At 48.5% G+C, this 23,716-nt stretch overlaps 1 protein-coding gene and 1 long non-coding RNA gene across 2 annotated transcripts; one reads left to right on the top strand and one right to left on the bottom strand.

The window, feature by feature from the left end:
• Nucleotides 1–9,795: 9,795 nt before the first annotated feature.
• Nucleotides 9,796–20,786, bottom strand: LOC111926645 (uncharacterized). Its single transcript, XM_023923363.2, has 10 exons — nucleotides 20,386–20,786; nucleotides 19,955–19,994; nucleotides 16,804–18,948; nucleotides 14,929–15,996; nucleotides 13,958–14,014; nucleotides 12,913–13,013; nucleotides 12,549–12,613; nucleotides 11,810–11,961; nucleotides 11,566–11,718; nucleotides 9,796–10,441 (listed from the first exon to the last, which is right to left on the bottom strand). The coding sequence occupies exons 1-10, from the start codon at nucleotides 20,512–20,514 to the stop codon at nucleotides 10,119–10,121; spliced, it is 4,233 nt and encodes a 1,410-aa protein (XP_023779131.2). The 5' UTR covers nucleotides 20,515–20,786; the 3' UTR covers nucleotides 9,796–10,118.
• Nucleotides 20,720–21,841, top strand: LOC111926545 (uncharacterized). Its single transcript, XR_002863053.2, has 3 exons — nucleotides 20,720–20,856; nucleotides 21,082–21,192; nucleotides 21,376–21,841. It is a non-coding gene; the product is annotated as an uncharacterized LOC111926545 (long non-coding RNA).
• Nucleotides 21,842–23,716: the final 1,875 nt, after the last annotated feature.

Raw genomic sequence — 23,716 nt, 5'->3', positions numbered from 1 at the left:
TACAACGTGAAGCTGAAAAAGTCAACCATACACTGATGCTGCCAACAAGGAACTGGCCTCCAGGCAAAGGCCATGAGGTATTAACTCAAAATCCTTGCTTTTAGTGATAAAGAAATGATGCATTTGGAAGGTCAAAATTGCCATGACAGCTGTCTGGAGGCAAAGGCACAAGGACACACAGCTCTTTGGGAATGGGAAGGAGAAGAGGGAAGTGGAATTAAGAAAAACACTGTTAGAAGTAGAGTTGTCTGGAAATACTGAAGGTAGAAACCAGCCTGTGAGGTGAATCTTCAGCAACATATTTGATAAACACAAGATCTCTACTTACACTCTACATTCCTACATTCCTAACAGATCTGCTAGTCTATTTTTAATTTCACAATTGTCAGTTTTAATTTCACAATGAAACTTCCCTTCAGTTTCCAAATTTCACAAGAACTGGTGAGACATCAGGCAGGCAGAAAAAAAGTACACAAGTAGAATATGAGAATTTAAGATTCAGCAGAGCAAGTATTTGGGCAGTGAGGGGGGTTGGTGGTTTTCCTCACCACTAGAGAATAAATGGAAACCAAAATGAAAGGAAGGAACCCAAAAGCACTGGAAACACGTGGGATTTCATGGAGCAGTATCCAGACAGTTCTGTTGTACAGCAGTACAACAGTGGCCTTCTGCTGTGCTGCAGTTTGTTCCAAGAACACCCCAAAAAGTATTTTTTGGTGTTCTAGATTGCTACCAGCAGCTCTCCCTTCACAATCAAGATCTGTGAGTGGCTAAAGCCTAGAACAGAAATCAGTTATTTTATTTCATGAAGTTTGCTGTCAGGAAAGGCCAACAGCCAATTTTAAGGGAAATTTGTACCAATCCAATTCTTTTAACTAAATAAAAGAAATTAGGAATGGGCATGTTATCTTAAGATGCTCTATTTTAGGTTACTGATCAATTTGAAGATGAGAGGAGTATTTTGTGATCAAGGGCATAGTTGGCAAATGGTTAATACCTGAACTTGGCCTGTATCCCTTGTCTAAAATAGACTTTGTAAAAGGTTTTCTCTTTTTTTAATAGTTGCAGGACTTTCAAAAAGGAGAAATTAAATTTAGAACAGGCTTCAAATGTGTACCTTACTTAAGCAGATCTGATAAGGCAGACACAAGATAAGACATAGATTTGATAGAAAACAGACAATTGATAAAAAAGAGGGCACAGCATTAACCTTTCCATATCAACAGCTCACTCTTTACAATTGCTGGAAGAATTGTACCCAGAGAAATGAGATCATATATTTCACTCTTGCCTTTGTCTCTTATAAACTGGACCGGACTTAGTGTGAATCTTTAAATAGTTGATGAACCAGGTAGAATTGGCATCATTACTTAGTCTGATAAGATGGCCAATAGCTGGGAAAGGCTACAGAGATCATTTCTTGTGAAAAACTAATTTTGTTTCTCCAGGACAGAGGTCAGATAGCAACAATTAAAAAGAACTTTGTTCAGTGCTTCAAATAAAGCAAGGATAATAGAGGTTTGCTATAGGAGGCCAGCAAAGCTGTATGTAAGTGTCAGCTGATAAGAGCAAGAAAAATTTAAACTATAATGGAATAAATAGGTTCAAGAAGTGTAACATTGAGAGAAAATGTGTGTGTTGGTGATTGGTGCCACCAAAGTTGCCCCTGGGTACGTGGAGGAGAGAATTTATTAAAAGAAAATAAATGTGAAAATTTTCTAGCTTGAAATCTTCCGGGATTCAGCAGAAATGTTATTCTCCCTATAGCTAAGCAGCAGCCTAGAGCATAGTTCCACATTCATTAAATACATGCAACTTTTGCAGTGTCTTATGGGAAAAAAAAGCACTTTTTCTTCTTCAGATGGTCCAAGCTTTGAAAGTAATATAGTCCCTGGCAAGCATTTACTGGCCAAGAGACGTGAGCAGAGAAACTGTAGACAGAAATGAACAAATCTGGCAGGTAGCTGCAAGAACATCCATGCCAAGGCTAGTGGCTTCCCTGGTAAATTTGGGAAGTATTAATGACTTCCTTGAGAGCTGTCTTGGAATGTCCAGTATTAGGGCAGGAGTTCCTGCAGTCTGTGAAATAAGGCACTGTTGTTCTTTAAGGGATAGAAAAGACCTTTCTATATTCCCACTGGTAGGCCCATGCTGTTCCCAAGTGAAATAATCAGGGGAAAAAATGCCTGAGCACTCTTTAGTTACCGCACTCTCAATGTACTGAGAGCAATCAGCTGAATTCATGGAGGTGAGAAGAGTATCAGAGATACCTGTTCATGATCACTTGTAGTGCTGGAGCTTTGAACAGAGCCTCTCAGCCCATGCAGCCACTGCCTGTGCCAGCCCAGAGAGATTCCTTCCTGTCCATGTGCTTGAGCTCCTGTTCCAGTCACAAAAAGGATTTTGGATATGGACATCTCTCCTCTCTTTGTTTGGCCTTTGACCCTGTGGCACAGGAAATATGAAATTTATCACAAGATTAAAGCTTGCAAGAGCAAGATACTTGAGTATCTTCTGCATTATATGAATGTAATAGTCAGCAATTAATATATACAGCTGAGGCTCTGTATTTGATTTTTGTTGTTTGCTTTTAAAACAACTCAATTCAAAGCAAATTCTTACCACAACCAGAAATGCAACAAATCTTCCTTTTATAAAGCAGCTAGGAGTAGGTGAACAGCAAGTCCTTGAACACTTTCATTTTGAAAATCATAGAGAACTTAAATCTCACTCCTTTTTTCTGGATTTTTTTTTTTTTTTTAATTTCCAGATGATTTATAATGGTTAGAAAAGCATGTATAAAAACATGGGGAATATTTTGAAACTTTTCCTTTTTCTTAAATAAAACTGCATGAAAAAACAATTTTAAATTCTCAAACCCCGCCAGGCACTCAGGAGTGGGTGTCAAGGTGATAATAAAAGGACAATGTCTTTTTTTAGGGAAATACTGATAAGGCAGTAGCAAAAGGATTAGCCAGGCTGACTGCAGTCAGGGACAGTGAAATGTGACACAATAAAAACTCAGTTATTGAGTTAAGGACAGCCCTTTGGACACAAAAGACTGAAATGAAGAAAAGCCATGGGTTGCTTTGTTCTTGAATATGACTTTTTTTCCTTTTTTTTTTTTTTTTTTTCAGAAGCATGAAATATTACAGTGATAACAGATTGGATAATAAGAATAAAAACCCAACCAAGGAAAATTCTCTGAGGGCATATTTTGGATGCACTGAAAGAGTAATTTGTTTCTAAACATCACCTGCAGCAAAGCAACCCAACAGGTGTGAGTAGGGTGGGATGCATTTGCCTGCATTTGCATTTCTCAGTACAGCTTTCAATTGGAGAGTGACAGAATCACTGGAAAAGACTGGAAAAGGCCTCTGAGGTCATGGAGTCCAGCTGATAACCCAGCACTGCCAGGCCCACCACTAACCCCTGTCCCTAGGCACCACATCTGCAGGTTTTGAACACTCCCAGGGACAGTGACACTGCCGCTGTCCTGGGCAGCTGGTTCCACTGCCTGACCACCCCTTCAGTGATTTGCCCTAATATCCAATCTGAACCTCCTCTGGCATAACTTGAGGCTGTTTCCTCTTGTGCTAGAACTTGTTACCTGGGAAAAGGGACTGACCCCACCTCTTTCAAGCAAGAGCTCTGCCCATTGCCCTGCTGAGCAAACCGCTTGTAAATGTAAAACAGTAATTTCTTACTCTTCTTCAGCCTGGAGGGGGGCCAGGATGTTCACAGAAGTTGTGCAGTGCTTTAAGCCATTTTCCTTCTTTGGTTTTAGTACTGCTGAAATCAGCCCTGAGCAGGCCTTGTCCTGGCCCTGAAGGATGAGAGACCCTTCTCCCCCAAGGCTGAAAGTCTTCAGCCAGTCCTGCTTGCTCCATACACAATATGGTGCTGCCCATTCTGTGCCATCAGGCCATCATCATTCTATATGAAGGACATCCAGATCTTCCCACATTTTCTGGGAGTCAGGCACTTTTCCAGGCACGTGTGATTCAGCCCTGCAGAAATCCCAGTGCTGTTTGTATGCAGAGCAGGCACACGCTGCTGGCTCAGTGCTCCAGCAGCCTTGCAGTGGCAGCCCTGATATTTGCCACCCATTTACTGTATCAGCCATTAACCATTAACACTCCATAGGCTTTCTGACACACAGCTTGCTCCTGCTCTCCCTTCTGCATGGCTTTGATGTGTTGGACACCTAAATGGTGCTTTTTGGGGCTGTGTTCAGGGGGTGATCACAGTTTGGTTTGTCTGCTGCTGCAGCAGTGGGAGCTGCAAACTAAGAAAAATGGAGGCACAGGCTGTGCTGACAGCAGCATGCACATGGATGCTGTTGCCTGGATCCTTTTAGGGGAAAAAAGAATTGGAAATATCTTCTATGGTGTTTTCAGCCAGCAGAGAGGCAGGGCAGCTTTTCCCCTTGCTAGCAATGTGAGAAATCCCCATTGTAATATCTAGTGCTTATTATCCTTGATAGCTTCCTGCTATCCCACATTTGTTGGCATAATCAAGCACATCTTTACTGCAATATATCTTTCACATGTGCAACCCGCCCTTAAGAGAGCCATTTTGTCTGATTAAGTTCAAACTGTTGCACTTATTCAGTCATGTGCAGATATTTTTCTCCATCCCTATTTCTCCTTCCACCTCTGAGCAAAGCCAGACCACTGCATTTCCCAAAAAGCAGCTGAAAACACCCAAATCCACAATTACAGACCCCCACAGCCAACTGGCACAAAGTCACACCAACCAGAACTTAGGGGTAAAAATTAAAGTTCAAATGCCCAAAACAAATTAAGGCACAGTTAGGTTGAATAACTTCAAGGGCAGATCTAAAATGGACACAACAGCACAAATATTTTGATGATTTCAGTTAAGAGACTCCACCTCTCTCCCTCTTCAGGGTCACGAAGAAAGTTAGGTCACTGCAAAAACATTTTGGACTGAAGTACTCCAGCGGGAGAGTGCACCCTTCCTTGAGGTTTTAACTGTTAAAGCCTTATATAGAAAAAATCCTTATAAACAAAACTGGGATGAAATCAGTGTGTATAGTAGGATTTTTAAAAAATTCTCTTTTAAGGCTAACTGTGAGAGCTTAACATTACCTTCAAGGTGCTTTTAAGCCTGACACTGAGACACAGTTAATGCACAAATGAGGACAGATTGTTTTGACTCCTGTAGACTGAATTCTGACTTTCATTGGAAAACTGAAAGCAGGGTTGGAAGTGGGGAAAAAGTGTCTGGTGGTGCACAGTTACACTGTTTGCACATCACCCTGGTCCAAGTGCTCATGCCAGACACACAAGACAGACACACAAGAATTTGAGGGTGGGGAAGAGCTATAATTACATTTCTGCTACAGTAATTACATGTTTTTCACACGTTTTAGCTGATGTCATGTGGCAACAATAGGTGCTGTGAAGAATATTCATTTATTAAGTAATTTATTGCATAATAATTAACAGCTAATCACTTGTGAGTTAAGATGCTCTGGGAACAGACCCAATTCTGTCTGTGCTGCCTCCTTCCAGGAAATATGACTATTAAGAGAGTGCTCCTCACCCCCCAAAAGCCTCCATCTCTGCAGAGCCCCAGCTTGCATGCACAGATATCTGCAGGTGATCACTGTGTGCATGGCAGCAGCTCCAGCAGAGAAATCAAACTCTCAGGTGATACCCACAGGGTAGACAGGGAGCTGCAGCTGCCTTCTCTGGGACGGAGAACAGGCTTTTTGACCAGGTTAGAGGAAAAATGCCATCTCTAGGCCTCATTTCACTGCTTTGCCTCATTAATTTGAAGCAGTCGCAGATATATCTCCACTTAATCACAATCACTCACCTGAGGGAGTATCACTCAGCCAGTCAACAAAATACCACTAAAATTTTCTGCACTTGAGCTGATATGGCAAAACTCCTTTCTCCAGAGGTGTTTGTCCCTGGTTTATGGTTATATTACAGCTTAATGCCATTCAAACCACAGCATGAAGCCACACTCCCACATTTTCACTCTAGAAGCCTGTGCCAGCACTCAGTTGGGGTGTCCTCCAAAATCCATCACTTCACACAAGGCCATCTGAGCCTCCGGAGGTCTCCCTCAGCATGACAATGATCTCAGCAATACCCCAGCCTCTACCAGCTGGCAGACAGTCATGGGCAGCAAAGACACACAAGTGGTGTCCCAGTGGGCTGTGAGCACCCACATCTCTTTCCCAGCTCTCTTCTTGTTGTAGGGAAGAAAACAAAAAAAAAAAATACCAGTCAGATGAACATGAAGGATTTGGGGAGAATGTGTTCATGTGTTCAACCAGGCTTAGTAAATGTCTTTAAAAAAAACCAAAAATCAGCTGATGTACAAATATTGTTCTTCACCTGCAGTTCCTAGGGCATGTCCCAATCTCCGAGTAAATCCTGGACCCTCTGAAACCTCTGCACCTGCCTCAGTCACACAACAATAATGCATGAGAGAACAGTTCCTACTGAAAAGAAAAAATCATTTGTGGTGGCCCAAAAATCATCAGAGTGTGTCATTTCATATGGCCAAGGGCTGTGAGCAAGCAGAGTGCTGCACAGTGAGGTGACAAATTCATTTTGGATGTCAGAAGCAGCAGAGCTTCCAGTCAGTCTCCAGATTGACCAAATTCAGATTTAAAGATCTAGCAGATTTGTCTTGTTTTATTGTCTATTAACTCATTCCACAGCAGATGAGAGAGAAGAGCAGATGCCAATACCCTGACCTGCAGCAGAGGGAAGTAAGTTTGGGACAGAGTGCCTGCTCAGCAAGTTCACTGGTGCACGAAGCTGGGAGCAGTGGCCGATACCCCAGGGTGCTGAGAGCCCTTCAGAGGGACCTGGACAGGCTGAGATGGGCAGGGAAGAACCTCCTGAAATTCAACCAGGGCAAGTGCAGGGTCCTGCACGTGGGGAGGAACAACCCCAGGCACCAGCACAGGCTGGGGGTGACCTGCTGGGCAGCAGCTCTGCAGAGAAGGACCTGGGGGTGCTGGTGGACACCCAGCTGTCCATGGGCCAGCAGTGCCCTGGGGGACAAGAAAGCCAAGGGGATCCTGGGCTGCATTGGGAACTGCATTGGCAGCAGGTCAGGGAGATGATCCTGCCCCTCTACTGAGCCCTGGTGAGGCCAGTCTGGAGTGCTGTGTCCAGCTCCGGCATCCTCAGGGCAAGAGAGACACGGAGCTCCTGGAGAGGGTCCAGCAGAGGGTGACAAAGATGATGAAGGGACTGGAGCACCTCAGTTCTGAGGAGAGGCTGAGGGAGCTGGGCCTGTTCAGCCTGGAGAAGAGACACTGAGAGGGAACCTCATCAATGTCTGTCAGTGTCTGCAGGGAGGGGCCCCAGGATGGACCAGGCTCTGCTCGGCGGTGCCGGGCAAAGGGACAAGAGGCAACGGGCAGGAACTGAGGCTCAGGAAGTTCCCCCTGAACACGAGGAAGAACTTTCCTGTGCAGAGCCCGAGCACTGGGACTGCCCAGAGAGGTTGTGGGGTCTCCCTCACTGGGGATATTCAAGAACCATCTGGACACCATCCTGTGCCACGTGCTCTGGGATGGCTCTGCCTGAGCAGGGAGGTTGGACCAGATGACCCACAGGGTCCATTCCAGCCTGACCTGGGATTCTGGGGATTCAGCCCCACTCAGTTCAACTGGGAGAGCGGGAAAGGAGGGATGGGCTGTTCCTAAAGCCAACCTGGATTTCACAAGGAAAAACAGTTTCTTTAGACATGTAATGCATAGCAACACTATTTGGGACTGAAATGGTGGATTTTTATAACAAGGAAACCCCTGCTAACTACTGCTCACAATGGGCTTGGTCTCTGGCTCTGTCCTGCTGTTTCACACCCAGATCACACACATACCTTGGCTGCTTCCAATAAAAGCCTGACATCTCTCGTAGGCACAGCCATGAGGGGCAAGTGCAGTCACTTCACACCAGGTGAGGAGGGGGCAGCATGCCATCCCCACCTCCTGCATGCACCCAGAGCCCAGATGGACCTGCTGCTGCCCTGGGTTTGGCTGCAGAAAGTCCTGCCCAGCTACATCGCTCCAGGCTTTCCTCTGTCCCCTGTGCATGAGCAGGAGGATCAGTGGGACATTCTGTCTGGATGGAAAGCTACAGGGAAAGGGGATCCAATGGGAGGATAATCCATGAATGATCCTCATGCTTGGGTTACAGAGCAGACTACAGCTGTATTAAAGGAGCTGGCTTCCAGCAGAGGAGCACAGTGTGAGGCTCACCTTGCTCCTGGGAAAGCTGGAACCCATCTGCTTATCAATTGCTTGGCTTTAGGATCCAAACCTTACCTAACCAGGAGAGAGAAGCGTTAGCAACCTGAAAAGCCCCCAAGGACCCTTTGTGGATCCAAGAAGGGAAAAGGGGAGATTGGTGACTGACCAAATCCAAGGCCAAGATAATTGACAGTATTATTTTAGCCCCTGCTGCTTTTCTTTCATCTCAGTGAGGAAACAAGCACACTCTGTGCAAACACATTAATGGTTTCCTTCTCTTTACAATGGAAAATTACACCCACTTATCTGCCTCCTAGAGAGATGTTTGCATTTAATTCTCTGCTATTTACAAAATACCTTGAAAACCATGCATAGAAAATGGTTGGTAAGAGGTGATTGAGCGCCAAAGGAAGCAATGATCAAGATGTCTTCGGGAGATCCATTTTTCTCTGTTTCAGTACCCAAAAACTGGATGTCTGCTGCTGGGGGAGTGTGTTCAGGGAGGCTCTGCCTCACCTATCTCTGCAGGCAGGGGAGCCCCATCAGCATCAGCTCATTTGGATGAGCCCATTATGGGAGAGCAGCACAGCCACCCCTTGCCGGAGGGGCACGGAGGCTGCTTGTTCCTTTATCACCCGAGTGCATCACCTGGCTCTCACAACACTGGCATTTATAGTGTCCCAAGCTGTGCTGCACCTCGCCAGTCACTCCTTTGGCAAATCGCCCTCAGCACTGCAATGTTGCTTCTTAACCAATTCAACAGCTGAGATAAAGGGACTGCCTTTTTTTTATTTTTGGGTGTGAGGGGAAGAAGGGTCTGGAAAAGAGTTACTCTAAGGAAAGACCCCAGGTCCCCTTTTGGCTTCTCCACCAGTATCCTCACCTGGAGCGAAGCACAGCAGGGCCATTTCCAGCCCCTTCCAAGCTGACCCTGCGGAGCAAACCCTGAGCTGGGACATCCCTGTGCAATCCGCTCCCTTCAGCCCTCACCTGCACAGCTCATCCCCTGCCCAAAGCTGCTCAACAAGCGCCGGGAGACCTCCCCTGGAGCTGCTTTAGCCAGAGTCCCCCGGCCGTGCCCCACCTCCGGGAGCATCCATCCATCCGGAGCAGCCAGCGCCCTTCCTGGGCTTTTGGTGGCAGACAGCTCCCTCCAGTGGGGCACCTGCACCGCACCGAGCACGCTTCTTCCCCAGGAAAGGGGGGAATTCCCACTGAAACCCCCCTCAGAAAGACAAACAGAGAAGTTACCGGGCTCCAGCTGCAGGACAAGCTGGGAAGAGAGCTGTGCTTTATGTCCTGCCAGGACGATGGGCTGGTGGTGGGCTTTTTGCAGCAAGCATCCATGCAAGCACCAAAAATGCTGTCCTCATCGTTCTGTGAGTGGGGGCCCACTGACCATAACCTGACTGTGTTTCTCACCAGAATTTTAAGTTCTGGAGATGTTTCTCAGCCAGGCTGGAAGAAATACCCCACAGATCCTCAGGTCCTGCCAAGGCTTCCCATAAAGCTCTGCCTTGGGGGCAGAAGAAAGCAGGCAGCACTGAGCAGCATGCAGAATAATTTTTAATTTTATATTAGGCACCAAAACATCTTATTTCCTTTTTCCTTAAAAAAAAAGTTTTTAATTCTCCTGTGCAGGTCTTGAGCAGGGTAAATCAGCAGAAGTACAGCAGCTTGCAGCAAACATTTTGTTCCCCATGCTGAGCAAGCATTGCAAAAAATTCAATTACAACATGAAGAGCGCTGTTTTGGGATATTCATGGCCCACAGAACACAGCAGAAGTGTTGGCACAGCCAGTGGTCGTGTCAGAACCCCTGAGAAATGCGGGAGTGACTGCTCAGGTCACCGAGGCCCGGGACCCCCTCAGGGTGGGGGAGCTGCTCTGGGAAGACCCGTCAGTCCTGCCGGGCCAGGGTGGGCACGGAGGCTCCAGAGCCACTCGGGGGACCTGGCCCTCAGCTTCAGCTGGAAGGGGTCGAGGCGCAGGCACTCCCCCAGGTCATGCAGCTCCATGGCTGGCTCCTCCACCGCCCCCACCGGGGGCTCCTCAGGCCTCGGGCTCCTCCCGGGGGCCCGGCCCCACACGGCCATGACACAGAGGGCACCAAAGGCCACCAGCATCACCAGGCTGGCCATGAGGGCTGCCCCCACCAGCATGTCAGCGTGGCGGAGGAAGGCGCTGATCCCTGCAAGAGAAAGGCCGCGGCCTCATCCCAGTGCCCGCTGCCCCAGGGACCCCACTGCGCTCACAAAGTGCCCCCATCTCCTTCAGGAGTCTCGCATCGCCCCTGCCACCCTCCAGAAAGCCTCACACCTCCTCCAGGCAGGTCTCCACACATCTCCCAAACCTCCATCCCAGGGGAATACTTAGACCAAGAGTCAGGAGCAGCACAAGGATGGTGCTAACCCAGAAGAACCCCAGCAGAGCAAAGCCATTGCCAAACCCACGTGCAACTACACAAAGATCTGCTGCTGTTCCCACACAGGCCTGGAGAGATAAAGATGGATTTGTAAAATTACCTGTATCAGGGTATAACAATAACCAGCTGATCTGTACAGGCTTAGACTGCTCAAGTTAGTTAACTTGGAATTGGTAGGATGGGTGAGATACTATATTTGGCCATGAGTTCACATTATGGTTTGAAGCCACTGCAGGGATGTTAAAGTAGTTTTGATAAAGCAGCTGCAGTGTTTGGAGCACATATTGGAGAACATCGCTGTTTTCTAGCCTGTGAGGCCCCATTATTCTGCAAGATTGGATTAGCCACCTCTGATTATAGTCAAGCACCACATGCCATCTGCTCAGCCTTGTGTCAAGAGCTGATGTAAACACCAGGAGCATCACCACCCTTCTCACCAAGATCTACACAGAGTGACAGGAGAACAGGGCACTCCCAGGAGCCACCAGGCTGGCTGATCACATCAGTTACAGCAGAAGTAGCTCATCAATCACTCTGGACCACACTTTGCTTATCACTTAAGGGCTCACACGTGCCAGGTTGTAACCCTGATGCAGATAAAGCAGCAGACTGGGAAAGGGAGGCTAAACCTCATGGAGAGGTTGCATTCTCAGCTGGGAACTGCCTTGCAAAGACATTTCACATCCTTACCACACCTGGTAGGGACACCTAAAGCCACCACTGCAGTAACATCACACGCAGTATGCATCAGAGGAGGGCAGGACCCCAGGCTGGCAGAGAGCCCCTTGCCCTGGTGTGCTCACCCCAGACTGCTGCACAAATGGCTCTCCCATCACACCACTAAAACACCAGACAGCGAGAGGCAGCCGAGCTGCAGTGCCATCCTTTACCTGGGTGGGGAGCGCGGATGCACAGCGTGCCGGACTTGGTGGGGGAATGATCCTCGTAGCCCTTCTTGCAGCGGCACAGGTAGGTGCCCACGCCATTGAGGCACTCTGCCTCCTCCCCACAGAGACCAACCCCAGCCTGGCACTCGTTCACATCTGTCATGGGGAATAGATGCCCTAAGTCAGGCTTGGCATAAAAGGGTTTATTCCAGGAAAAAACAAAACAAAAACCAAGTGAAGCACCCACCTTCAACAAACAGTGAAACAAGCTGCAGCTTCTCCACGCCCACCGAGGTGCCAAGCAGCTGCTGCAGCTGGGAGAGCAGGAGCAGAGACACGTTCCTCTCCTCCGGCTCCAGGTGCAGCCAGAAGGTGAGCAGCAGGTTGGCATCACTCGTCCTGTGGGCAGGGGAGAGCCCAGGGTGAGGCAGCAGGAACACATCACCACAGCCCAGCTCTCACAGCCCATTTAGACCTTCTACCCTTGGCATGGGACCACGATGCTGCAAGGCTGGCTCTTGCAAAGATTATCTGAGCCAAGAGGCAGCTTTGCACTTGGACCATGGGGAAAAGGAAAGCCCAGGAATGGTTCCTCATCTGGAGCTAGGCTGAAATGACCAGATATTTGCATCAAGTGAATTGCAGTAGCAATCTGCAGTCTGGGATCAGCCTCTGCTGACAGCTCCCAGCTTTCTCCAGCAGGCACTGTGGCAGGTGAGATTATCCTCCTTTTCCTCCAAAGTTTAAATCCATCTTAGACCTGTACAGTCCCCAGATAATCCTAAACATCAATTTTCACCATCTTTCCTCCAGGAAACAATTTATTTTTTTTTCTGCTTTCAGGACAAGCCACAGATCAAGGAAGAGTAACAAACACATGTCTCTTCCTGGGGAAGGAGAGTGAGAAGCCAAGACACTGCTAATCCAAGAAGTATTACAGGTTATAGCAATCACCTGCCAAGCCAGCAGCACAGTATGAATCCTACCTTTTGACATCCTTTAACTTTATTTCACTGACTCTATTGGCAGAAAGCTTCAGGTTCTTCCGGATCTGCAAAGGAATAGAGTGACCAGTGCCAATTTGACATTCGACAAGCAGGAGTATGACACCAAGCAGCTTCTTTTCTCACTTACCCTATCTTGCTCTCCCCCCTTCACAAACCACCGGGGATGCAGAGGATGTCCCATAGCTCACTGCTCTGAGCCCTTTCTTTAGAAGAATGCCAGTCATTCCCATCTGCTTAGCTCCAGATCATCTCCCCCAAACACAAAAGCACAGTATGGTCTCTCCTACATGAAGATTTGGGACATCCCATCTGTTTTTCTCCACCTCCCCATGCCCACACTTACGTGATTCTTCAGAGATTCAAGGAGACCCTTTTGGAGCTCACTTCCACCATGAGGAATCCAGTCCTTGGGTTTGATTTCAATAGTGACTTCAAACAGCACATCTACCATAAGACATGAGATCCTGGCATGTTCAAATGCACACAATACAAACAGGACCCCCAAATGAGTTAGTCCTTAAGCATCAACACTAGAACAGCACCATGCCTGTGCAGGTCAGTGCCACATGGGTATTTCCAGGGGCTGTGCATCAGGTAGGACAAGTTATTGAGTAACAGGTGAACACAAACCTTAGTTAATGCTTGTTGATGAATACTAGAATTGATCTTCCAGTGAAAAACTGACACAAAGCGACATATCCAATACATATCCAATCACATTTGCATGCCTTTAGCTGTTCTGTTTCCCAAAGGGATTGTCATAATTACTGATGGAGTCTAAAAGCCAATTTCTCTTGGAATCCAGACTGGCACAGGTTTGCCAGTTGGCTGTTTAAAACCTATTTGTTCATCAATATTTCCCCTGTTCAGAGCTCAGGCTCCTTCTGTATCAACTCCTTTGTGCAAGTTGTTTTTGTGGCTTGCTGGGCCATACATGCCCTGCATTTATATTGTTTAGTTGCTCTTCCATAAGAGAGTTTTCCTTCTCTCCCTGGTCTGAGGAACAGGATTTCTGCACATTTTTGATCCTGGTAGTCACAGGACATCCATTGGAATACACTGAAGGAATTGAAGTTCATTCACCCTCATTCATCTTAGAAAAACCTTATTTAAATAGCCAACAAATAATGCTTGAACTCAAACAAGTCAGCATTTATTAATGTCAGGATTAGTACCTGAACTCAGGTTTCTCCAGGGGAGATACAATGTGGCCAAAGCACAAGTGTAGGATTGCAGTGACACCTTAAAAAGTAAAATCTTCAGAATGGTTACTACTCAGAAACAACTAATTTCTAAATGTAATGAGCAGGTGATGTCCAGCACAGCCTCAGACAGCTCCCTGAGCTTAGGGCAGTGTTTTAAGACACACTTAACTTTGCATGGCTCACCTCCAGGATGGTGCTGGGATTGCAATCCTGTGTTGTTCTCCACAGATGACATCAGACCTGCCAAAGCAAGGGAAAGCATCAGGCTGCTATCATTGATGTACCAGTAATGGGGGAGGGAAAGTACATTAGGTCTGTGTCTCTTGGCAAGAAGAGCTCCTTCCTCTAGTCTTCACACTGAAATTGAATATCAGGGTCTGAAGACAATTTCCTCTCCACAGTGGAAAAAGTGCTCTTTAGAAAGAAATCACCACAATAAACCTCATTTCCATTTTTGGAGGCAGACAAACTGTTATCCCAGTGAAGCCACCAGAGCTGCCTTGGATCCCAGTGGAGCAAAACAGCTTGGGCATTGCATGCCTGCAAATGCAAGAAATCCAAATAAAATCTGCAACAGAGGGGCAAGAACAATTTGAAGGTGAGAAAACCCCAATTGAAAACATCTTCTGCTTTCAGGCAGAAATTAATACACATCGGTAGTCAAATATTGCCTGTGTAAGTGATCTACCATCAACCCCTAAACTTTATTTAAAGACAAAGGATTTTTTAAATCTTTCTCTAGCTTCTGGAGCTCAAACTCAGTGATCATGCCTGGGAGCACTGTGACAGGCTACAAAGGAATCAATGCAAGACAGGGCTGTTGAAAACCAAGATGAGCATTCCCAGTCTGCTTTGGGAGTGAAGTCACAGCTAAAAGGCTGGCTCCTCCATGGATAACTCAAAACACTTGGATTAGAAACCAGCCTGTCCCTATTACCAGTAGCATAATCCCATAGATGCCCACGTTAGAACTGATAATCCTGTGTCCCTCTCTCCTTGGATACAGGAGTCAAGGGTGGTACCACATGGCTCAGCTGAAAGTAACAACCATGTCTACAAATAAAATCTCTTAACAGAGTGCTGCATCACTGGAGGTGGATATTGCACATTGTCAGGCATCAGTTCAGCCAGTAATAACCAAAAAATCACCTTACCAAAGAGGTCTTCAGTCCTTCCTCCCAGAGACACCACGTCAGCAGCAGTCACACCAGGAGAGGGGTAGAGAGGTGTTTTTGTGCTGGTGCCTAGTGGTGGCTGTGCCAGCACTGGTGTCTGTGTGTGGTGTGCAGCAGCTGCCACTTCTGAGGGGCTGTCACTGGCCTGACCCAGGGTAGGTGATGTGTCAGAGACACCTATTCTGCTGCTGGGCATCTCTGAGCAAGGGGAGCCAGCTGGGTGACATGGGACCATGGTGGACAGAGCAGCCCCTGGCTCTGTGTCCCCTGTGGTCAGCTCCAAGGCAGGTGGCTCGGCTTTACCCCCAGTGTCTTGCCCAGCTGGAGCTGGCTCCACCAACATGTCATCTTCAGGTTCTCTGCCCTTGCTGCCACCATCCTTAAGGTTCCTTTCCAGCCTGGTTTCATCCTGACCATGCTCACTCAGGTTGGCACCAGGCTGACCACCTTCCATGAGATCAGGAGAACGCTGGGCTGCTTCTTCTGGGCTCACAGTGTCAGGCTGGATCCTGCCTCCAGCAGATGGGCCTGGAGGAGCTGTCAGCATGGACAATAAACCTTTGGTCACCACTGTCCTCCAGCTCTCTTTTCCAGAGGTGTCCTGGACAGTTTCTTGGGGAGCTGCTAGGGTATCACTCGAAGAGCCCACAGCTTCAGAGTCCCTGAATACATAATACTGTCCTTTAAAATACCTGTATTCATGGCTTCTGGAACCACTCCCTGACAGAAACAACACCTGGACCTCGGTGGCTTGTGCAGCAAAGATCAGAGTGCCTCTGTTGTGGCAGGCAAACACCACTTTGGTTTCCACACTTGACGAGCCCCCCTGGAAGATGATCTTGTCCTGGTTGTTGCCACAGCCATCTCTCCCCTGGAACCCTTGGACATAGATGACAATGTGCTTCTGGGGGCCTGCCCAGATGGTCCAGTTGCACCAGGTGTTGGGTTCAGCATGCAGAGGGAGGTAAAACATGCCAGACCCGCCCTGGAAGATGAGGTGGCAGCTCCTGATGGGAAAGTACTCGGTTACCCAGGGAGGGCCCAGCTCTGACACATCAGGAACACCGGAAAGAAACATGTAATCAAAGGTTATTATATTCACAAATTATATCATATATTACATTTTATATTAGATTACACATCAGACTTTTAGGAGTGCTGCAAACTGCCACGGGAGAGGCGGCATTTCCGACCCTCTCCTCCTACAAGGTTTCTGTAGTTTCAGCCCCTGGAGCCACAAATCCACACTACAACTGGAGCTGAGCCTTTCTGAGAGGCTGCATGAAGCAGAGCCAGTGCCAGCCAGCTCCAGGATGGACCCAGCACTGGCCAGGCCAGTGAGGAGTTCTCCCTAGAGAAGGAAGGAGTGGCAGAGACAGACAAGGTGTGAACTACAGGCCCCATTCCCCTGCCCCTCCAGAGGCAGGGGAGGAGGCAGAGAAACCAGGAATGAAATTGAGCCTGGGAAGAAGAGAGGGGTAGGGGGGAGCTGCTTTTAAGATTTTAGTTTATTTCTCATTATCCTACCCTGATTTGATTGGTAAGAAATTAGATTGATTTCCCCAAGTCAAGTCTGTTTTACCCACGATGGTAGACTGACAGTGATCGCTCCCTGTTCTTATCTCACCTCACAAGCCTTTAATCACATTTTCTCTCCCCTGTCCTGCTGAGGAGCAGCTTTGGAGGGCACCTGGTGTCCAGCCAGGGTTGTCCCAGTTCAGTTCTCCCCAAAGAGCAGGTTATGATTGCAGGTGAAAACTGCAGGTGAAAGGCACAGCCTTGTCCTTGCCCACCAAGTAATTTTGACTTGATGACAAGATGACTTGTGCCAAGACAAAGTGCTGGGACACCTACCAGCATGTTTCTCTGGCTGTCCTTCTGGCACCTGGGTGTTCCTGGGTACATCAGAGGGCTCCCAAGGCTGCTGGTCTCCTGGCAGTGTTTCTCCCCATGGAGCTGCAGGCAGATCAGGGTGTGCAGGAGTGGTGCTGAAGGAGGCAGTTGTCCTCTGCCCTGAACCCACTAGCACAGTTTCTGTGGTTCCCTGCATGTTAAATCCCCTGAAGTTGGAGGCAGAAGCTGGTTTGTCACTAGCAGCACTGTGCTGATGCTGCACAGGCACCTTGTGCTCCTCTCTGGTGCCAGCCAGGGAAGCTGGTGTCCCCCCAGAGCCACTGCTGACATGGCCCTCAGGCTGAGTAAGCCTCACACCAGGCCCTGGGACAGTGACAAAGACTGGGAAGGGACTCCTGGCCATCAAGCCCACAGAGGCTGTGGTTTTGCCTCTCTGACCACCTGCCTGTCCATCAGGCACCAACTTTTGCATCCCAGGGCCAAGGTATCTGGAGGACCCATTAGTGCCCAGTTCAGAGGCTACTGATGGATAGCAGGGTGGTGAAGGGGAGATCATGTCCTGTCCTCCTGGGCTAGCTGGGGAGGTGTCCCTTTGCCTGAGACTGACAGGATCCTGATCCAGAGCAGCTGGGAGAGAGGCCACCATGGACACAGACTCCACTTGTGGAGGAAGAGGCGCTTCAGGGAATAAATCCAGATAGCCAAAATCTGCAGGGACAGGTGCTGCAGAGGAGGTCACCAGCACAGGGATGGTTTCTGTCCCCAGGGCAGGCACAGGTGTGAGAGGATGCTCCAGCCCTGTTGCCAAAGCAGGTACAGCCAGCCCTGGCACTGTGGGATGCAGCACTGTTCTCCTGACAGCTCCCCTAGAACATCCCAGTGGGAGAACATCTACCAGCTTCGTGTGTTGGAGGCCAGTTGTGCCTGGCTGAGGTTTAGGCATGCACAAATGCCCCAAACTGTTTTGGCTTCTCTCAGGTAGCAGCTGCAAGTGGTCCCTGGTGACCACATCATTGGGGCTCCTCAGGCTGGGCATCAGGCCCTCAGTGAGGCCATCAGCTGGGACACTCAACTGGGCACGGCTTCCATCCTTCTCCAGGCTGGCTGTGCTGAGCTGGCTGTCCCTGGTGGGACCTGTGCCCTCCTGGCTTTGTCCTGTGCCCGGGGACAGAGGCTCAGAGCGTGCAGCCAAGTCCAGGTGACCCGTGCCTGTTGGTTTAATTGTAAACTGCAGGTGGCCCAGACCTTTTGGCCTCAGTGTAGGGTTCAGGACAGGCTGTCTGCTCTCCAGACTCACATCTGCTGGCTGCCAAAAAGGTTCTGCTCCCTGGAAGGCACCAAGCAAAGGAGTTTCCAAAAGCATGCTGTGCACAGGACCAAAGCTCACAGCGCTGTCCTCACCCACAGAGGGATTCCGCCCCCAGATGTCCTGTGCTGCAGTGGGGATTATTCCCTCAGGTGCTCCAATACCTTGAACTTCCTGAGCCCCCAGCCCACAAAGAGCTTTTGTTTCCAGAGCCTGTGTCCTTGCATGTTCACCTAGGATAAGTTCTGTAGGACTTCCCACAGCCATGGTGTCCAGAGTGATCCCCCTTCCCTGCATCAGCTTGCTGCTTCTCACTGTGGTGCTGCCACGTGTGGTTGCAAAGCCCAGTGGATCTCTAAAGTTTTCAACCCAGCCAGACTGAAAAATACCACCTTTCTTTGGCAGTTTTGAAACAGAAGTTCCAGAAATTGCATCATCTTGCTGTTCTTGGAAGATGTAATACTTCCCTTTAAATTGTGCATCTCTCCGGTTTGGCAAGTACCGCTTCAGCAGCACAACATGGACAGCCTGAGCAAAGGTGGCAAAAACATGCATCTCCTTTTTCCAGCAGGCATAAATAACACTGTTTTCCACCAGGGAGGAGACGCCTTCAAACAGAATTTTGTCCTCATTTCTGTTGCACGCCTCCCTAGCGACAAATCCCCGGATATAAATGATAATGTGCTTCCTGGAGCCTGCCCAGATGGTCCAGTTGCACCAAAAGCTTACAGGGAAATCAGCATGGAATGCTGGAGGAGAAAACTCCCCATATTTGTCCTGCAGCACTCTGTGGCAGCTTCTTATAGGCACATAGGCCAGTAACCAAGGAGATTCCGGCTCTGGAAGACAAGAGGCAACAATCAAGTTTTCACCCATTTCCTCTTCCAAAGAAATAGTTATCATCTTGATTTCCAGAAATTATCTTCTCCACATTTTGATACCTCCTGCTCCCGTTTGCCAACCAACATGGAAAACCCATCAGTGGGAAAACATGGGAGTAAACCCTAGGAAAGCTGGGGAAGCCCTGGCCAGCACCAGCTCCTGCTCCACGGAGAGCCAGGCTGTGCCCTCGCTGCTACAGCCCCAGGGCAGGGCACACTCCTGTTTTAAGCCCCCCCATGGCCGTGCAGGAGCACAGATGTCCCAGGATGGCCACAGTGGGTGCCACATGTCCCAGAGAGCAGTTTCTCCTCTGCAGGGCCAGGCTATTTAGGGATCAAGGCTAAAGGCTCAGGGAGTTGCCCCACCTGGGCGAGTTACAGAAGCAGAGGGCATTGCTACGTTTGGTGCCAGCCTATGGGAGAGGTTTGCTGTTCATACACCTGCAGAGCTGGGAGACAAAGCTCTCCTGAAAACATTTTCAATCTCTTTGGTCTAAAGGGCTCAGCCAAGGCAGAACCCATTAGAGCTCCAACAGCATCTCCCCAAAGTCCTCAAAGTGGAAGGCAGCTTTCCTTGGGCAGGGAAAAGCAGTGCTTTCCAAAACCACTTTCTCAGAGCCAGAAGAGTGGCAAGTTCAGAATAGGTTTGCCCTACAGGAACACACTTAAAGCTTGGGTTGAACTTTTGCCACTTGTTTTGACTGCTGCAGTGCTTTGCTCCTGCCTGCAGGACGTGCTCTGCGGCAGGGATTTGGCAGCCACAGGACAGTGGCACAGGTTATCTCCTGCACCAGCACTGATTTTTCCCTGCCCCAGCACTCAGCACTGATCAACCACACATCACCCCACAGCCAGGCTGTCGCTCCTGATTTTCCACACTATTTATTGATGACTTGAAGTACCCAACAAGTTCTGGGGGGCTGGGGGGAAAGGAGGCTGATCTGAGAACTAATTCAATTCTTACCTGGTTTGACCTTCCAATATTGCTGAAAGGATCCTCTTCCCTATAAAAAAAGAAAATAGTCCAATTGCAGGCCCAAATACCAATTCCCAATGTTTATAACACTGCCCAGAGAAATGCTAACACCAGCTCAGTGGGAAGGGAGAACCAAACCCAGCCTGGGTGGATTAGGGCTTTTCCTGCACCTGGACCAAGTCCCAAGGTTACATCATTTACTCCATGTGATTATAAACTTTCTCCCCTCCCTACATGCAGAAGCACTGCCTGATTTGTGCTGTTGGACCACAACCAATATAAAAACCAGCCCCAAAACACAGCAAGCAAAGCCCAGAGAGGCATTAATCCCCCAGGGCCGTGGAGAAGAGAGAAGGTTTTGTAAGCAGGCAGGACACTGCACCCAAGAGGAGAGTTTGCTATAGGGAACCCTCACTCACCCCTGGAGCAGCAGCAGCATCACAGCAGGGCCTCAGCATCACCCCAGGACCCTGCCCTGCAGGAGCTGGCCCCAGCACCCAGGGCATCAGAAGCAGGGCCAGAGTAAAGGGGGAGGGCAAAGGCTTCATGACAAAGGTTTACCAGAGGTACAGCATTAAATGAAACAAACAAAAAAAAATCCAATAAAACATACAAAACAAAAAACTTCCTGTTTCTCCCCAGAATAATCCCTCAGGCAGAGCAAGCATGGGATCACCACCTTCCCCAGACCCCCTCCAAAACACAAATCCCTGCAGCAGAGGGGCTGTCCTGGCAGCCCACTCACTCATAGAAGGCCCTGCTTCACAAGTGACAGCAATTAGCTAATAGCAATTAGCTAATCAATGAAATGAGGCCAGCTGTAGCTTGTTGGGGACAGACTTGCCTTTTCAGTTTGCTGCCCAAGTGTTGTTTCTGTGCTGGGTGTTTGGGTAAAAAGACATTTTTCCATTTATAACACATAATATTCCAACCTGAAGTTAAAGTGGTGTGATACCCCAATGTGACACAGAAACAGAGCCCAAGTTGCTTCCTGTCTTATGAAAGAAAAAAAAATATTCAGCTACTGGAGTGGGGGAAAAGAGTCCTAATGTAAAAGTGAGTGTTTTCATCACAACATTTTAACCAGCTTCTCTGAAGTTTGTGATTTCCCCCAGGGCTGCACCATCCTGAGACAGGACTGAGTGAAACAGGTGAAATTACCTTGAAACACAAGCAGCTCCTCTCCTCATCTGCATTTACTGAAGTGTGGAAAGCAAATAGCCCAGGTGATGATGTATAAATTATTAGATGCTTAAAATTCTTTCAGCTGTAATAGTCTAACTTGTCATTAGGAGCCACACAGATTAGGCAATTAGGCTGCTTGACATGCAGCTTTGACAATATTGCTTTTAAAATGTCAATCATCATTTAGCAAAATAAAATAAAAAATCTTTTTTTTTTTCTTCCAGCTCATTGCAGCCTGACAGGATGATGGATGTTCAGGGACAAACACCCTCATGGGTTTTTTGGGGGTCAAATCAGACAGTGCATCAGACTCTCCCACTTGTCTGGGTTTTCAGTGGCATTGGAGCGAGCAACTGCATCCCAGCTCCCAATTTTTAAGCTTTTCCATCCACCCCATTGCAGTCCCAATGACCAAAAGGCCAGTGAGAGCCTGTAACTCTGGCAGCAGGACGAACCTTTTCCTCCCACAGCTGTCTGTCCATAACTACACATGTCCAAAGCGACCCCGAGCCCCATCCTGCTGTCCAGGTGTGGGCAGACCTGCAAAACCCCTTCCCACTTCCCTCAGAAAGAGAGAATCTTGGAAAATCACTCTGAGAGGATGAAATCCCACCCTTAACCAAACACTGCCAGGCCCAACATGAAGCCATGCCCCTGAGTGCCACATCTACATGACTGGAACCCCTCCAGGTATGGAGTCTTTGTCCTTATGAGGGACTTCAGCCTGCCAGATGTTGACTGGGAACACTGCACAGCTGGCACAAACGGGTTCAGAAGATTCCTAAAACACCTGGATGACGATTCCATGGTACTAAGAGAGCCAAAGGGGCAAAATGTCCTCCTTGATTTGTTGCTTGCTCACAAAGAGGGACTCATGAGTGAAAGGGTCACTGGTGGCTGTCTTGGCCACAGAGGTCACAAAACAATCAGGTTTAAAAATCTCTTATGACCATGAGGAAAAGTTCCAGCAAAACTTCAACCCTGGACATGACTTCAGGCTTCTCAGGGAAGTAGAGGGTAAGGTTCCCTGGGAAAATGGGAGAGCTTTCACAGGTGCTGGTGTCCATCAGTGCTGGTCACTTCTTAAGCATCACCTCCTAAAGGGCACAGGAGTGGGCAATTCCCAAATGCCAGAAATCAAGCAGACAAGATAAAAAAGCTGGCTTGGCTGAACAGGAATATTCTTCTGGAACCATGGCAAAAAAAGGAAGGTGTATGCCTAGTGGAAGCAAGGTCAGGTGATGTGGAAGGAATACAGAGGTGCTGTTCACCACTGAAGGGAGAAAATTCGTGTGGCCAAAGCTCAACTGGAGCTGCCCAGAACTGTGAGAGACCATAAAAATACATGAATACATTAAAAAATACATTAGTAGCAATAGTCAGTGCAGCAATAGCATCAGCCTGTTACAGGATGAGGATGGTCACCTCACTGACAGGGCCATAAAGCAAAGATGTTTAATGCTTTCTTTGTCTTCAGCACCAGTGATGGGCTAAGGGACTCCACTCTCAGTGCCCTGAACTGAGCCCTGAGGACCATTCCAGTGCTCCAGCTGGACCCCCATGAGTCCATGGGGCCTGATGGGATTCATCCCATGGGAGAACACTCTGAGAGCTGGCTGATGTCATTGTGAGGCCTGTCTCCATGATTTTTGAATTGTCTTGGGAATCTGGAGAGGTCACAGCTAACCAGAAGCTGACAAGCATTGTCCAAGTTTTCAAGAAGGGCAAGAAGGATGACCCTGGAAACTTCAGGCCTGTCACATTCACTTCAGTGACTGGTAAATTGTGGAGAAGATTATTGAGGGAGGTGTTGAAAAGCACCTGAAGGACAAGACAGTCACTGGTCACAGCCAGCCCAGCTTCAAGTCCTGCTTATCAAAGCTGATTTCCACCCAAGATCAAGAGATGATCAAGAGAAGCCAGTTGATGTTATGCTTTTGGATTTCAGTAAAGCTTTTGGTACTGTCTCTCATGGGATCCTCCTGTACAAAATGTCCATCCCCCAGCTGGATAAACACATCCTGTGATGGGTGAGCTCACGGCTGGGGCACAAAGGGTTACAGTGAGCAGGATGACATCAGACTCAGGACCTGTCACTACCGGGGTTCTGCAGGGCTCCATCCTCAGCCCTGTGCTCTTCAACATCTCCAAAAATGACTTGGACACAGGACTGGGAGGGACACTGAGCAAGTTCACAGACAATGCACAACTGGGAGGAGCTGCTGACTCCCTCCAAGGCAGGGAGACACTGCAGAGAGACCTCAACAAATGAGAGGACTGGGCAATCACCAACCATAGGAAGTTTAACAAGGGCATAATGCCAAATTCTGCACCTGGGATGGGGCAGGCCTGGATGTACAGACTGGGGAATGAGAGGCTGGAGAGCAGTGCCATGGGAAGGACCTGGGGATCCCAGTCAATGGCAAGCTGAACATGAGCCAGCAGTGCCCTGGTAGCCAGGAGGGTCACCCATGTCCTGGGGGGCATCAGCACAGCATGGCCAGCTGGGCAAGGGAGGGGATTGTCCTGCTCTGCTCTGAGCTGGGCAGCCTCACCTCAAGTGCT

This window comes from Cyanistes caeruleus, chromosome 2 (assembly GCF_971803275.1).
Source record: "Cyanistes caeruleus chromosome 2, bCyaCae1.hap1.1, whole genome shotgun sequence".
NCBI classification, from domain to species: domain Eukaryota; kingdom Metazoa; phylum Chordata; class Aves; order Passeriformes; family Paridae; genus Cyanistes; species Cyanistes caeruleus.
This window is presented reverse-complemented; position numbering and strand designations above follow the sequence as displayed.

Excerpts from the sequence above, each read along its gene's own strand:
- LOC111926645 (XM_023923363.2), bottom strand. The coding sequence starts at position 20,514 with ATGAAGCCTTTGCCCTCCCCCTTTACTCTGGCCCTGCTTCTGATGCCC. Across the intron at positions 15,997-16,803 it reads ACAGCCAGAGAAACATGCTG|AGCTGGGCCCTCCCTGGGTA; the intron begins GTAGGTGTCCCA and ends CTGATGTGTCAG. Across the intron at positions 12,614-12,912 it reads TTGAATCTCTGAAGAATCAC|ATCCGGAAGAACCTGAAGCT; the intron begins GTAAGTGTGGGC and ends ATTCCTTTGCAG.